Raw genomic sequence first — 15,264 nt, 5'->3', positions numbered from 1 at the left:
TCAAGTGCTATTGACACATTGTCTAGCCAGATGGTCTGATCAAGATCTCATCTGCCTGGATGTCTCCATTTGCTTGGTCAGTAGAATTTCTTCCCAGTGCCTGATATTTCCACAGTTCAGGCTTTCTCACTCCAATGGCTTCAGCTTGTCATTCTGCTGTGCAGTCTTCATTACCCTGGTAAGTTTATTTTCTTGCCATGTGGTTTGATCCTTGCACTTTCACTATGTTTATGAGCTCTCTTCTCTCCACAACATGCCCATATCAGATGCCCTTTGCTTTCCTTGACCCACAATCTTACACAGCCTCTTCCCCTCACGCCCATATGCCTGGTCATATCCTAGCTCTCACTATCAGCAACACTCCTCTTCCATTCTGCTCATGATAATCTTGTCTATACTGACCACTCCTTGGTTACGTTTGGACACTGAACCACCTCACCCCTCATAAAATTACCCTGTTTCACTGCTCCTAGAAACTTGATCCCACTAAACTTTTCATCTTGGCTTGCTCTCTGAATCCCTCCTTTCTTGACCCTTCTCCTACAGTTCTCTTACTTATGGTGCTGTCTAACTCTTGCCTTTTACCAATCTGACCCTATCAAAAAACCACCTGTAGTACACACCAGCTCCAGATCATTACAAGCATGAGTTGAGCTTTATAAAAAAATACACACACATCCCATCACCATATCCACTAGGAAATCTGTTCACATACAAAGGGATGTTCTCAGCAATGCAAAATCTCCCTCTTCCTCACTTGCTTTCTCTTCCTTGACATTAATCCCCTTCTCTACCCATCCAGCTCATACTTACTTCTCAGCATTTCCTGGCCAAATACAAGGGATTTGCTTCCTTCTTTAAAACTGTGATTCCCCCTAATTTGTCATGACATCATCTCCTGACTACCAGCCTGAAATTAAATTATCTACTGAGCAGGTGCCAATGATTTTGTTAATATTCTGTTCTATTGATATTTCATCAGCTAAATAAAAGGCAATCAGAGTGCATTGCAACAACTTTTTAAACAGAGTTCCACAGCATGACAGGTTAATGGCTACATTTATAGAACACAACATTTCTTTCATCAAATCTTTGGTCCTACTGAAGTAAATGGCAGAACACCGATTTACTTCAGAGGGACCAGGAACATATAGCAACTTGTATGTATATATTCACATATTAAAACATTCACAAAACAAGATGTTCCACTGCATGGGCTTCTTCCCCTGGGGAGAGGATCAGAGCGCAAACACGTGCCAGATGTTAGTCACATTGCTTAATGCATGTCTGGAAGGCACTCAGACATACTATAGGTTTCAGAGTGGTAGCCGTGTTAGTCTGTATCCACAAAAACAACGAGGAGTCCTTGTGGCACCTTAGAGACTAACAAATTTATTTGGGCATAAGCTCTTGGGGGCTAGAACCCACTTCATCAGATGCATGGAGTGGAAAATGCAGGAGCAGGTATAAATACATGAAAAGATGTGAGTTGCCTTACCAAGTGTGAGGTCAGTCTAATGAGACAATTCAATTGACAGCAGGATACCAAGGGAGGAAAAATAACCTTTGAAGTGGTAATGAGTGGCCCATTTCAGACCGTTACCACTTCAAAAGTTATTTTTCCTCCCTTAGTATCCTGCTGTCAATTGAAGTCTCTCATTAGACTGACCTCCCACTTGGTAAGGCAGTTCATACCTTTTCATGTATTTATACCTGCTCCTGTATTTTCTACTCCATGCATCTCATGAAGTGGGTTCTAGCCCACGAAATCTTATGCCCAAATAAAGTTGTTAGTCTCTAAAATATACTATAGTGATGACTACAGCATAAGAATCTCTATAGAATAGATTGGAGAGTTAGGAGCTCAAATCCCACTTAATTCCAATGAGAGCTGGGCACCTTGGTAAATCCCAGCCCAAGTCATTACAATAAAAACGGCAGCATGGATAGTCACTTTCACAGTTGCAATACCATAAAGGCAGTAAGGGTCAGACTCTGCCATCCCTACTCATGGGAGTAGCACCTTACTCCAGGAGTACTTCCACTGAACTCAGGGGCACCGCTTTTGGAGTAAGGCACAGCCCAGCATGAGTAAGGATGGCAGACCTGGCACTAAATACACAGAAGTATTTTTTTTTTCTTGTGGATGCTGTGATTCTTGTTTATACCTTTTGGACCATGTTAATTAGACTTACCCCGCTCTGGCAGTGCAAGGGGGCCTTACAGCTGCTGTTCAGAATTAACACTGCCAGAGCAGTGTGAAGGAGTGATTGGGAACTAGGCTCTGGGAGTCCCTCATTCACCTTCTCTTATGAACTCCCCACATGTTTATGGACAAACAGCAGCCCTGCGCTTCACGCATCTCTCTCCAACTATTTTCTCCCTCTCCTTCCTGACAATGCCATTGTCCCTCAGACATTTCTGACTTAAGCCAGTCCCTCAAAACCTCTTTCTTCCCAGACCCTTCCTTTCTCTCCTAGTTCCCTGTTGCGCTTTGCTCCCTTTTTAAAAAACCCTCCCTAGATCCTGAAACACTTCACCTGACATCCTAGCTACCACCTTTCCTAACTCTGCTAATTTCCTGAGAGAGTAGCCCTCATCTCTCCAACTACCGCAGCAGCATAAGTATGCTTCTCTGCTCCAGCCCTGGCACACAAACTGATTTTCTCTATAGACCAAACACCTTCTCCTTTCCAAGGACCAGGGTTCATTCTTCTCCTTGAGCCTTCAGCAGTCTGAAGTCCTTCCTGGACCTCCTACAGATCCGTGCAGGTGTCACTACCTCCTTCCTGTCAATGTTGCATTCCTGCCCTCTTTTCTCTGGTGGTGGTAATTGTTCTGTACCACAGCCCTCTTTGGTAGAGTACCATGAGCCCATTTTTGATCCTGTGCTATTTCCCATCCACTCTCTCTCTCTCATTTGTATACCTTATCGAATGGCTTTAGGATGAGGCTACTCCAACATACATACATATTTCTACACCTTTGATGACCTGTGTCGTCTTCATAAGTTCCGTAAGCTAAATACCTGATAAACTTTTCCTCCATTCCCCTCCTGGACTTAGATATCCTGGTGTCACTAGTATCAAAAGAAACGTGAAGTGAGCCTTGACCCTGGTTTTGCCGTCTCCTCACACATTTCCAGTATCTGCAGATTTTCCTATTGCCACTATGATTGTTTATGTGCAGCGCTGCCTTTACCTGAGCTCCACCTCTGTTGGCATCCTCCTCCATGTCTCCATCTCGCCCTACCTGGATTATGTCAGCTCCATTTTGTTGGCCCCTCTCTTCTCCAGATAGCAGCATGAACAGAGTGCCACTGACCACTTTCACAGGTGGACAGAGAAGCATGACCTCATCACAGAAACATTCAAATGATTCCACTTCCTCCCAACTCATTTCAGGATGCCCTCTTTGGTTTTTAGGCTCTCTGTGGATTTGCTTCTACCTACATCATTATGTCTGCTCCCACCATCTTGCTCGGGCCTTCTCTCTTTCCCATTATGCAGTCTCAAAGGGTTGAGAATATAATGGTCTATTCGCAGCCTTGACCAACAGGCACTGCCTTCCTGCATCTCCAGCTAGTTTCAAAGCCCATCTGAAAATAAATCTCCTTTCCCTTTGCCCATGTCTTCGAATTTATTGCTCTCTCTCTTTTTTTTTACTTTCACTTTGCAGCTCTGTTATTTAACTCCATAAAACATTTAAAACACTTGACACAATAAAGAAAAACACTCAGTTGCAGTGCTCACTGAGTGCAGACCTGTCCATCTAAGTTAATAACTGTTTTGTGTACACAGTGTCCTGGCCCATCATAGTTCTTGGGGCATTGCACGGACAATGCTAGTTAAAACACCATAAACTAAACAAGATACAGTAAATAAACCACAATAGAAAGGTGCCTAACTGTTTGCTACAGGGGGCGGGGGCACTTTAAATAGAAAATGACTCTGCCAAAGTAGTTTTCAATTGCTGTTTAAAAGGATGGAATGAACACCAGTAGGGCGATAAGAGGCAGCATGGTCTAGTAGTTAAGGCACTGGACTGGGACTCAGAAAACTGAGACTCTGTTCCTTGCTATGCCAGTGACCTGCTGTGTGACCTCATGCAAGTAACTTCATCTCCCTGTACCTCAGTTTCTCCTCCCTCTCTCTGTGTCTGTGTTATCTACTCAGACTGTAAACTCTTCAGAGCAGAGACTATCTCCTGTTTAGGCTGCTCTTAGTTGGGACTCTGTTTAAATTATAGCACCCATAGTGACACAAATAATAAGGGGGAGTAACTGCTGCACCCTAAGGGACCAACAACACTTACAATAAGGTGCAAAGGGGGACCCCTCAAAGGCTGGGGGGCCAAAGCACAGTTATATGCCAGCACAGTTATTAATGCAGCAGCAATCACAAACCATGGACATGTCATCCACAAGACCTTTCTCAATCGCTGCTCTCAGCCTATTCCCCCTGCTTCATCAATGATACTTTCTAATCATCCATTAGGAGAAGTCCCCTGTCCTACCCTGATCTACAAGGACCTTGCAGGACATTAGAAGCAGCCTGATGCAGAGAGCTGTTGTGTTCAAATCTTTATTTTCATTCTATCAGCAACAGCTGGTTCCGCTTGACACCCAGAGCTTTGCCTTGCTTCCTCTTACCCACAATTCTCCAGGCCAAGACAACAAAGCAGCAGGTGAGATCGCTCAGGGCTTTGGCTAACACAATCCTATTTCCAAACACAGAGATTAAGGAGTGCTAGCCCCCTCTAACTGCAACCGCACAGAGTAGCTGCATAGCCCGTCCCACCTCAGAATGACTGGGTGATACTCTGGGCTCACTCGACAGTAGATGAGGGAGGGAGGGAGAGTGCTGGGGGAACAGGATGCTCTGTTTTAAAAAGCTATGTTTGTTATTTTGGGAATCAGTCTCAAGCAAGGCACTTTGGATATGCTGGCCTGTGAATACTGCCACCTCTAATAAATATGGGCTTCATTATCAGTACCTGGAGTGCACGGTTAGAACGGCCACACTGGGTCAGACCAGTGGTCCATCTAGCCCAGTATTCTGTCTTCCGAGAGTGGTCAGTGACAGGTCCTTCAGAGGGAATGCCAGAACAGGACAGCCAGTCTGAGCTTCTGGCAGTTGGAGGTTTTGGGACACCAAGAGCATGGAGTTGTGTCCCTTAGCAATTTTGGTGTATTGGAATTACAGCTGTGTTCAGCACCTGCTATTATTTATATGAGGACACTTGGCTTTATTCATTGAAGCCCTGATCATGTAATTTGTTTCTGAGTTTCTGTGCAGAGCCCAAGTGAATATTGGTACAGAGCCAGCTACTTATTTAATACATGCTGGCACGACAAATAATGTATCTTTTAAATAAGGGGTAGAATGCTTTATAAACTGAGGGGTTACGCTGCCGGGCAAACTATTGCCCTTCTATTAAAGATGAAACCCACATGGAACAATAACACTCCCAGCCATTCCTGTTGCATTTGCCACTACATCTTTTGACTGAGGGCATTGGTGCCACTGGCTGTCAGTCACTTTTCAACCTCAGGGGCAATCATTTTTGACCCAGACTTCCATCCCATCTGTCTATCTCTACAGACAGAGAGAAAATCTCAGTATTTCTAGTTAGTTAAGATACTTGCAGAAAATATATATACACAATATATTGTCTCACAAAGGCTTAGCTATTTCTCTGTCTTGTAAAAAGCGTTAACTTTTACACATTTACAAGGTAAAGAAATAGCTAATATTAATAATACTAATAACTCTTCTAGTTCACTGTTTCTTCATTTGGAAATGCTAAAGGGTCTGACTAACTTATTCAAAAGCTCCTTTGCAACATTGGCAGGGAGGATAATAGAAGAGGTGGTTCATCTATTGAATGTCACTTATGGTAGAAAGTCTTTCTCAAAGAGGAAGGCCTCACAATGTTTCCTAAAGATGGTAAGACTTTGGATTTGCAAGATCCCCTCAACAGAGAATGCTTTGTTCCCAGCTCTCACATGCTTCCTCCTGGGCTGTAGGCTCTGCATTGTCCAGAGATGTACAGCAGCTGTGGTGGTTCAAAGATCAAAATTGGCCTTTGGTGTACCTGGGGCTTGATCCATTAATAGCTTTGAAAATTAGGACCAAGGCTTTAAATTGGTGTTGGAAGCTGATTGGGAACCAGCGGACGGACGTGAACACAGGCCTGATGTACTCACCGTGGCCTGAGCCACACAGACAGTGGGCAGCCACATTCTGTACAAGCTGAACCCTGTGTATCATCTTCACATTCAGATACAATGAGTTATACTGATCCAGCCTGGTGGTGACCAATGCATGGATCTCTGTGTTTAGGCCCTCAACTAGGAGGAAGGGACAGAGCTTCCTATCAAGCTGGAGGTGAAAGAAGGCATGCTACCTGGTTATCCAGGCTTAGCAAGGGGTCAAACAGGAGCCTGAAGCTTTGCATGCATCAGCTGAATAAAGCTCCACTGACAGGAGGCCCCTGGGTCCATCAGACCCAAGCCAGCTTCATGAATGGAGAGGTATGGTGCAGAATTTACTGTTCAAAACACAAGGAAGACCTGCTGTTTACAGTGTTGTTGAAGCTGGGATGGTCCCAGGATATCAAAGACAAGGTGGGTGAGGTAATATCTTTTACTGGAAAAACTTCTGCTGAGGGAAGAGAAAGCTTTCGAGCTACCCAGACCTGAAGAAGAGCTCTGTGGCATTCGAAAGCTTGTCCCTTCCACCAACAGAAGTTTGTCCAATAAAAGATATTCCCTCACCCACCTTGTCTCTCTCATGAAGATATGTTGGATTTGGGTGAACACTAGTTAGAAGAACAGGAGTACTTGTGGCACCTTAGAGACTAACAAATTTATTAGAGCATAAGATTTCGTGAACTACAGCTCACTTCATCCAATGCATAGAATGGAACATATAGTAGGATATATATACATACAGATAAGTTGGAAGTTACTATACAAACTGTGAGAAGCTAATTAGTTAAGATGAGCTATTATCAGCAGGAGAAAAAAACTTTTGTAGTGATAATCAAGATGGCCCATTTAGACAGTTCACAAGAAGGTGTGAGGATACTTAACTTAAGGAAAAAGAAAAGGAGTACTTGTGGCACCTTAGAGACTAACCAATTTATTTGAGCATAAGCTACAGCTCACTTCATCGGATGCCACAAGTACTCCTTTTCTTTTTGCGAATACAGACTAACACAGCTGCTACTCTGACACTTAACTTAAGGAAATAGATTCAATATGTGTAATGACCCAACCACTCCCAGTCTCTATTCAAGCCCAAGTTAATGGTATCTAGTTTGCATATTAAGTCAAGCTTGGTAGTTTCTCATTGGAGTCTGTTTTTGAAGCTTTTCTGTTGCAGAATTGCCACCCTTAAATCTTTTACTGAGTGGCCACAGAGGCTGAAGTGTTCTCCTACCAGTTTTTGAATGTTATGGTTCCTGATGTCAGATTTGTGTCCATTTAATCTTTCGCATAGAGACTGTCCGGTTTGGCTAATGTACATGGCAGAGGGGCATTGCTGGCACATGATGGCATATATCACATTGGTAGATGTGCAGGTGAACAAGCCCCTGATGGCATGGCTAATGTGATTAGGTCCTATGATGGTGTCACTTGAATAAATATGTGGACAGAGTTGGTATCAGGCTTTGTTGCAAGGATAGGTTCGTGACTTAATATGCAAACTAGATACCATTAACTTGGGTTTGAATAGAGACTGGGAGTGGCTGGGTCATTACAGATATTTAATCTATTTCCTTATGTTAAGTATCCTCACACCTTCTTGTCAACTGTCTAAATGGGCCATCTTGATTATCACTACAGAAGTTTTTTTTCTCCTGCTGATAATAGCTCATCTTAACTAATTAGCCTCTCACAGTTTGTATGGTAACTTCCAACTTATCTCTGTGTGTGTGTGTGTGTGTGTGTGTTCCATTCTATGCATCTGATGAAGTGAGCTGTAGCTCACGAAAGCTTATGTTCTAATAAATGTGTTAGTCTCTAAGATGCCACAAGTCGTCCTGTTCTCTTTCCGGATACAGACTAACACGGCTGCTACTCTGAAACTAGTTAGAAGGATATTAATTTTCAGGGGACTATCCTGTAAAATAACTGTTTCCACGCTAACAAGTTTTTCAACCTTGAAACAGTCTTGAGACCAATGATTTCTTTAAGGTCTCAGGATATTTTTCCCACCTCCCTCTGGGCATCCAAGAGCCTTTTGTGCTAACAGGAGTAGTACACGCTGCACTGTGGGAAAGATTCTGCTGTCAGTTATAACTGCATAAATCTGCAGTAAAGCCTAGGCCCAAACCTGGGCTGTTGCTGAGGAGCACACACTGCCACTCAGGAGAGCACAGTTCAGGTGGTTTTTAAGACCGGTTTTCAGACTTCCAGTTCTGGGCTGGCTGTACCCTGAGTCTGTCGCTTGGTATAAACTGGAGTAATCTAAATTAGACCAGCTGCCAACAGCCCAAGGTGCATTTCGTAGATTCATAGAGTTTAAGGCCAGAAGGGACCATCTGATCACCTAGTCTGCCTGCATACCACATTTCAACAATTATGGTAGCCAGAGATCAGCAGGGAGTAGAGAAGCCAAGATGACATAGCCAGCTCTGCACCACTGGAGAATCCCTCACAGTCCATTCAGTGGGGTTAGGGCCCCTCTGTGCTAGCAAGGCAGTCCAAAGCTGCTGATGCAGCTGACAGTCAGGGCTAAGACTTCAGGGGAGTTACTGTGGATTTACACTGGTGTAACCAAGAGCAGAAGGGATGGTACAAATTAACTGGCATAATTTAGTCAGTGTTGCTGTAGGACTGCCCAAGAAGCATCAGACCCTCAGAAGGTGAGGTGGGGGAGGGCTTGTTCTTTCCCCATCAGAGGAAAAGGAAACAAATGATTTAAAAGACAATCAGGTTAAAAAAAGGTGTGCTTGGGAGCTCAGTGCCTGGCTTAGCCTGGGGCATTTGAGACCTGCTGCGGTAAAAGGTTTGGTTCCTAAGGGAAGTGCTGACAAACCCTTCCTTACAGTGCTACTATCAGATGGTAAACAAACAACTATTATCTGATGCCAGTGGGAAGTCGCCAGCCCCAGGGGCAGAGTGCACCAGCACTGACAACTGCTGCCAGCCTGGAGATTGATGGCTGGTCTGCTGCCTTGCTTCTCAGTGGGTCACTTACACTGGGGAGTCAGATCTTACAGGTAGCGATGCCACTGCTGTGCCACTCCGAACCCCTGCAGCCAGTCAGTCGCATACTACCCACCCCATCTGTTCTGTCATCCCTCACACACACCTACCTGCTGGCTCATGCTCTCACACACACTGGGCTATTTCCCTGTGACACAGTGCATGTTACTCCCTCCCATTCATGCTACTCACACCAGTAAAAGAATATAGGCATGTGTCTGTGAAATAGAGAAAGCTTCACAAGGTTAGTTTAGGAATCAGATCTCCCAGCAGTTCTCTAGGAGCTGTTGGCAGATTTTTAGACTCTGGGTTGGGGGAGCAAAGAATTAATATGTCCTCAGGGGGAGTTCTAACAAGCAAAACAGACAGGGCCAGATCCTCAGCTGGTGCAAGTCAGCACAGCTCCATTAACACCTGTCACACCATTTACACCAGCTAAGGTCTGGCCCAAAGAGTGCACTAAAGCACGGGGGGGGGGGGAGGTGTGTTTCAAAATGTGGTCACTAACATGTTTTAAAATGCTAGAGTAGACAGGGCAAGTTGTAGTTTTAACATCTCTAGACCTTGTCTATAGCAGGGTTTTAGCTGTGGCATTTAAAAAAAAAAGACCTCTCTCCCCCAATGTGGACATACCCTGTAAATAAAGGGTGCAGGTGAATAAATCCACCTCTTTGTTGACTACAGGAAGGGAGAACTAAACCAGTTGAGAAATCTCTCACACTTTTAATCATATTAACAACTGAATTGTCCTTGCAGAGATTTTCCAAGCAAATTCATATGATTTTAAGGCAGTGTTTTCTTTTCACACCATGATCCCAATAATTCCCTAACAAAAGACACGCTGTGGGTTAAACAGTAGGGGGCCAGATCCATAGGTGGTGTAAATCGGCATAGCTCTCCCACCTATTAATCTAGTCCTATGTGTCTGTGCCTCTCTTATTGTGAACAACTATCTCAACAAGAAACTTGCATTGCACTATACTGCGAGTATTCACCATGTCAAGAACTACTGTACCCCCAAATCTACATTTATTGCCCTGCCACATGCTTGCCAGCTTCTCTTAGTACTTGGTGTTGCAGGAGAACAAGGGAGTTTGAAATGTTGCGTTTTAACAAATGCACTGAGTTCTAGGAGCTAAAAAAAGTGTGAATCAGGACCAATGCTGCTGTTGGTAAAAGACCTGTGAAAATTTGAAAAGCAAACTTGTCTTCATTCTCCCAATCAGCTAAGGAAGAAAAGTAATACAAAGTTAAGCTCCTTACCTTGATATTGCAAAAGATGTTCTGGTAACAGGTGCGACAGTTTTGGGGGCTACTGCTGACGCCTGGAGCTTTGCTGTTTTCAGGCTGAACTCCCATTGTTTGGTTAGAATTGCTGTTGGAGGCCAATGCACACAGTTAGTTTCCTCTCTCTTTTCCCTAACTTGCCAGTAAATCAGAAGTATACCAAAATGCCAAAGTGCTCAGCTGTCTGTTGATATAAACCTCTCTCCTTCCCTTCCTCCAGCCTGGATTCTGATAAGTCACAACTGAAAGCTGTCCAAGCATGTGAGACTTAGTGAGTGTGAGCATGAAGTTTTTATAAGACTGTTTTCTGAAATAGTGATGATGAAACTTTATTTCTCCTCCCTCTTTTCTTGTGTGTGTAAAGAGAACTTTAAAGGCACAGGGAGGCTGAGCCAGGCTCAAACACCACCCCTCCCAGGCAGGTATGAGTAACAATCTGTCACACATATGACATTCCAATGACAGGTCGGCGCTCTCTCTCCTCCCTTCCTCTCCTCCCCTCCCCCCACGTCATGTGGATCATAGAAGACACCAATGCAGAGTTGGATTCCTTAGGCAGTGCTGCAAAACATTTGATACAGCTTTCCCACCATAAAGATATTCATGGCCTCAATCACCCTCTTCTCTCCCCCGACCCAAAATCCCCTTTCCTAGCAGAGTTTGTATAACTTAATGAAAGCTAGAGGCTCCAGGAAGAGGGGCTTTGCTATTGCCACTCTTATTAACATGAAAGATGCCACTATATCACAGTGATGGGCAGCAGGAAAAACCCTAAAAGATGGAGCTGATCCATCTTTTAATTCAGGTGTCCCGGGGGAAAGGGTGACAGGATGCCTGCTTGTCGTGCAGACTATGTTTGTGCTAATTTGCCTTTCATATCTCTAGCAGGTGACACTGGCAAAGGGGAACTTTTAGAAGCAGAGAGCGAGCGAAAGAAAGAAAGAAATCTTTCTCTCAAGCAGGTGGGAGGTTTGCAGCACACACAACGCTAGCATGTTCTGCTCTCTGCTTGTTTTCACTTGCAGAAAAACTGCGTTTGTAAATTTCCAGAGAGCTGTTCTTTCAGAGACCTTGCTGGGGTTATGTTTGCACAAAGAATTGATTTATTTAAACTGCCTTACGCGGGAGGGTGGGGGAGGAGGAGTGGAGGGCAGGTTTTCATTTGCTCCGGAGGAGGAGCTGGGTTTCAATTTGAATATTTTTCTCAGAAATGCCAGACTGAATGGATGATGCCTGAGGCTTTCCAATGTGTACAATCATGCAGGGGAGAGAAAACCTGGCAAAGGGATCCCCTAGGAAATAGCATCACAATAGCAGTCTAATTTATTTTAGTGTTCTTCAAGTGCCTTCACACCAAACACACCAAAAAGCCTAGTTGTAAATTGCTTCTTCCTAAGGGTTGTACTAGTAGGGAGGTGGTCTTGGGGATGATAAGATGACCTATAAATAAAGCTACACATGATCCTGCACACTGCTTCATGCGGCCAGATCCCTGTACCCACACAGGAGCCCTTTGACTTCAGTGGAGCTCTGAGTGGATACTGGAGTATCCCTGCACAAAGCAGTTTGCAGGATTGGGGGCATAGCTGGTGCTAAACACAGAGCTGAGTGAATAATTCTCTTGAAGCAACTTATGCAGTTAATTTAGTCTCTTTTCCCACACAATTAGCCTGTGGAACTCATTGAGACAATATATCACAGAGTATACCAGTTTAGCAGCATTTATAGAGATATTAGACATTTAGATAACAAGAATATCCAAAGTTATAATAGTAAATATCAAAAAAATAAACAAGGGTTTTTGAAGGGCTTCTGCACTTCAGTGAAGCTCTAGATTAGGAAGAGCTTTTCCTGGGGGAAGATTATACTTCCTACAGAGTTTCTTACACCTTCCTTTGAAGCACTTAGCCATTGTTACAGACAGGATATTGGACGGTCCAATCTACTCTGGCTATTCCTATATTCTTTTTTTCTCCTTGCAAAGTATCCATGAGTGGACTGTGATATCTTTATATTCATTCATTATGAACAGTCAACAAATATTTTTTTTAAAGCTTTAGACAGCTCACAAATGTAAACGTGACCAGAACCGATTAGCTGTGATTGGTCAGGTAAGTCACATGGTATTGTTTCCACATCCTGATTGCACAAGCATGCAGACACTTCCACCATGAATGCTAGAATTTGCTTTCCAAGAACATTTGGGCCAGTAACCTTTGATTACTCTCATCAGCAGAAAGCAAAGACAGTAAGGAAGGAGCAGAGCAAAGCTGATAGTTTAAAATAATCAAGTTAACACGCAGGAAGTCTTTTTTGGAGTACTTGGCCAACTTGAGTAAATAAACTTCTGGGTGAGCTGCTGGGGGTGCTCTGGATTTTAAACTGGGAGTTGTTTAGCATCAGTTATAGTGGCTCAGCCAGGGAGAAGCTCTCCTTTAGGTAACAGAATTGCTGCCTGAACACCACAGGGGCAGGTTTGAATTTGAGACTGAGGTGTGTCGGAGCTGGATTTGGGGCCCAAGACCCTGCACTCAAGGATCCCCACTGATTCCAGGAGCCTAAGAAAACTCTCAGATTTCCTTAAATTTCTCCCCCTGGCCCCTACCCCCATGTGCAATGACAGCCTTGAAAACGTAGATCATCAGGTCTGAGAGCCAGCCACTGATTTCCCCTAAAGCTCCTCAGCCTTGGGCTGAAAAGACCCTGGCCTTAGCTCCCTCAATGTTTAGGAGAACTCCAGATGAGTTCATGACTATGTGGAGGGCAAGGCCAGCCAGGCTGCTGAGGTGGGCACTAGGATGAGCACAAGTTCCCCTCCACTCCAAGGCAGGTCCTCGGCAAAACACCTAGTGCAGTAACCTCTGGCCACAACAGGGGGTATTTCAATGGCAGGAGAGGCAGCGTGTTTAATAGCAGGAGGCAGCGTGGATGGAGCATGGGCTGAGAATAAGGGATTCCAATGTTCTAAACCTGGCTCTGTGACCTTGCTCACATCACTTAATTCTCCCGCCTTAGTGTCCTCATTGGTAAACTACAAATAACAATGGTGACTTCTCCCCCTATCCTCCCGCAAGGTGGGTCTATGCCGACCAGGTAGCTAACATCTGAAGCACTTTGCACCTGTGTAAATGACTTTATAGGTCCAAGGCAGTGAGGGTCAGGCCTGATCTCTGTACAAGGAGATAGTTGCGCTTGGGATTTCAGAGCCCTGGCTCGCTGGGCATGCCCTGTGCAAACTGCTCCTCGTGGCTAGGAGCCAGTTGCTTGCATTTAGGTGGGGAGGGTGGCAAAAAATTATGTCACAGTTCCCCAAGCCCATCTCAAAAACAAAATGCTCCAACTGGGTCTGAAGGTACCAGGCAGACACACCCTTTGTTACCAAATGGGGCATTTCCACTAATCAGCTAAGCATCACTCTGTATAGCTCTCCAGTATACAAGTGACATGACACCCACAAAGTCTGACTCTGGGTTGATGGGAGTGTTGCGCCTCAAAAGTGTGTTTTCAAATGAAAGCGCGTTTAGCTCCCGTGTCTCTCCCCACACACAAACCTAATCAACCAATGGCTTCAATTTTTACCTTTCAGTCTTCTCTTTAAAGCACTGTCACTTTAATTTATTCTAAGACTGCGATTGTTATTGGATTATAAAAATTAGAGGTTACGCAGGTGGCACTGAAGGCATCATCTGCAGAAGGTGCTTGATTACTCAGTGAATAGTCAACTTAACCCAGGCCATCATGGAGGTGTGGTCATACCTCTCAGCTACTGTCTACTTATAAGAGAAACCCCAAATTCTGGACCCAAATTTACCCACATTCTGCACAGAGCTGGTGGTCTCGCTCTTATATTATTTTAAATTACAGCCCTGAAAACAATGAGTCGTGCAACGGAGGTGGCAAAACATATTTCTGCTGAGAATGTGAATCCTGCCTCATCTTAAGAATTTTCTATATCTTCCTCATTTTGAATCTTTGCCCCACAGTTGAGTCTTGGCAAGCTGAGTGGTATAGCTTGTGGATTTAGAGCATAGGAAGAAACTGATTTACAGCACAGAGAGGGAGAGGAATTTAGCTTCAAATTCTTATTATTGCACTTTGTTATGTGATACTGGTGAAATTAAGTACTAGCAGGAAAATCACAGATACACGTGGTTTGGTTTGGCTTACATGCTCTAGGGATGCCTTTCTTTTTGAGGCTTTGAAATCAGATCCTCCCTAAAATCGTCATACTTTTTACACTACCATGGGATAACTCCACACTGGAATTAAACACTTGGAATTAAAGTAAAAGGAACCAGTGCAGTAAACTGAATGAGAGCCCAACTACTATTGGCATTCCCACCTGCTGCTCTAAGATTGCCCTTGCCAGTTGGTCATACGTGGGATGTGGTAATGGGCAGCAGAATAGGACTATAAAACAGATAGTATTCCCAGAGGGTAGAAAGCAGGAAGCTGGTCGCGCATTTCAGAAATGCATGGCCAGAATACTAGACGTATTGGCCCCAGTTCTCAGCTCTGAGTGAACTCAGTCTACAATACATCACCTTGGCTACTCCCCAGTTCTAAGGCCTCAGGTCTTCTCTAAATTAATCCCAGCTCCCCATTGCCACAAATGGCCATTCAGGGAGCTGGGAATCAGGGGTGAAAGTAAGTCGAGTGATTTACCGGTACGCTGGGGCTAGCTCTGGCCCCCAGAAGGGGCAGGGCCTAGGGCAGAAGGGGCAGGGCTGAGGGGGTCAGAGCCAGCCCCAGCCCACCCT

General features: G+C 44.5%; 1 protein-coding gene across 1 annotated transcript in view; it reads right to left on the bottom strand.

Annotated features, from left to right (window-relative positions):
• Positions 1 to 10,982, bottom strand: part of SLCO2A1 (solute carrier organic anion transporter family member 2A1) — an 87,409-nt gene extending 76,427 nt beyond the window's left edge. Inside the window, exon 1 of the mRNA XM_074964178.1 lies at positions 10,481 to 10,982. Coding sequence (XP_074820279.1) covers positions 10,481 to 10,576 — 96 coding nt within the window. The 5' untranslated portion in view covers positions 10,577 to 10,982. The remainder of the gene's footprint in view (positions 1 to 10,480) is intronic.
• Between the last annotated feature and the right edge of the window lie 4,282 nt (positions 10,983 to 15,264).

Source organism: Natator depressus, chromosome 9 (assembly GCF_965152275.1).
Source record: "Natator depressus isolate rNatDep1 chromosome 9, rNatDep2.hap1, whole genome shotgun sequence".
NCBI classification, from domain to species: Eukaryota; Metazoa; Chordata; order Testudines; family Cheloniidae; genus Natator; species Natator depressus.
The sequence above is the reverse complement of the archived record's forward strand: the minus strand, read 5'-3'. Positions and strand labels throughout refer to the sequence as shown.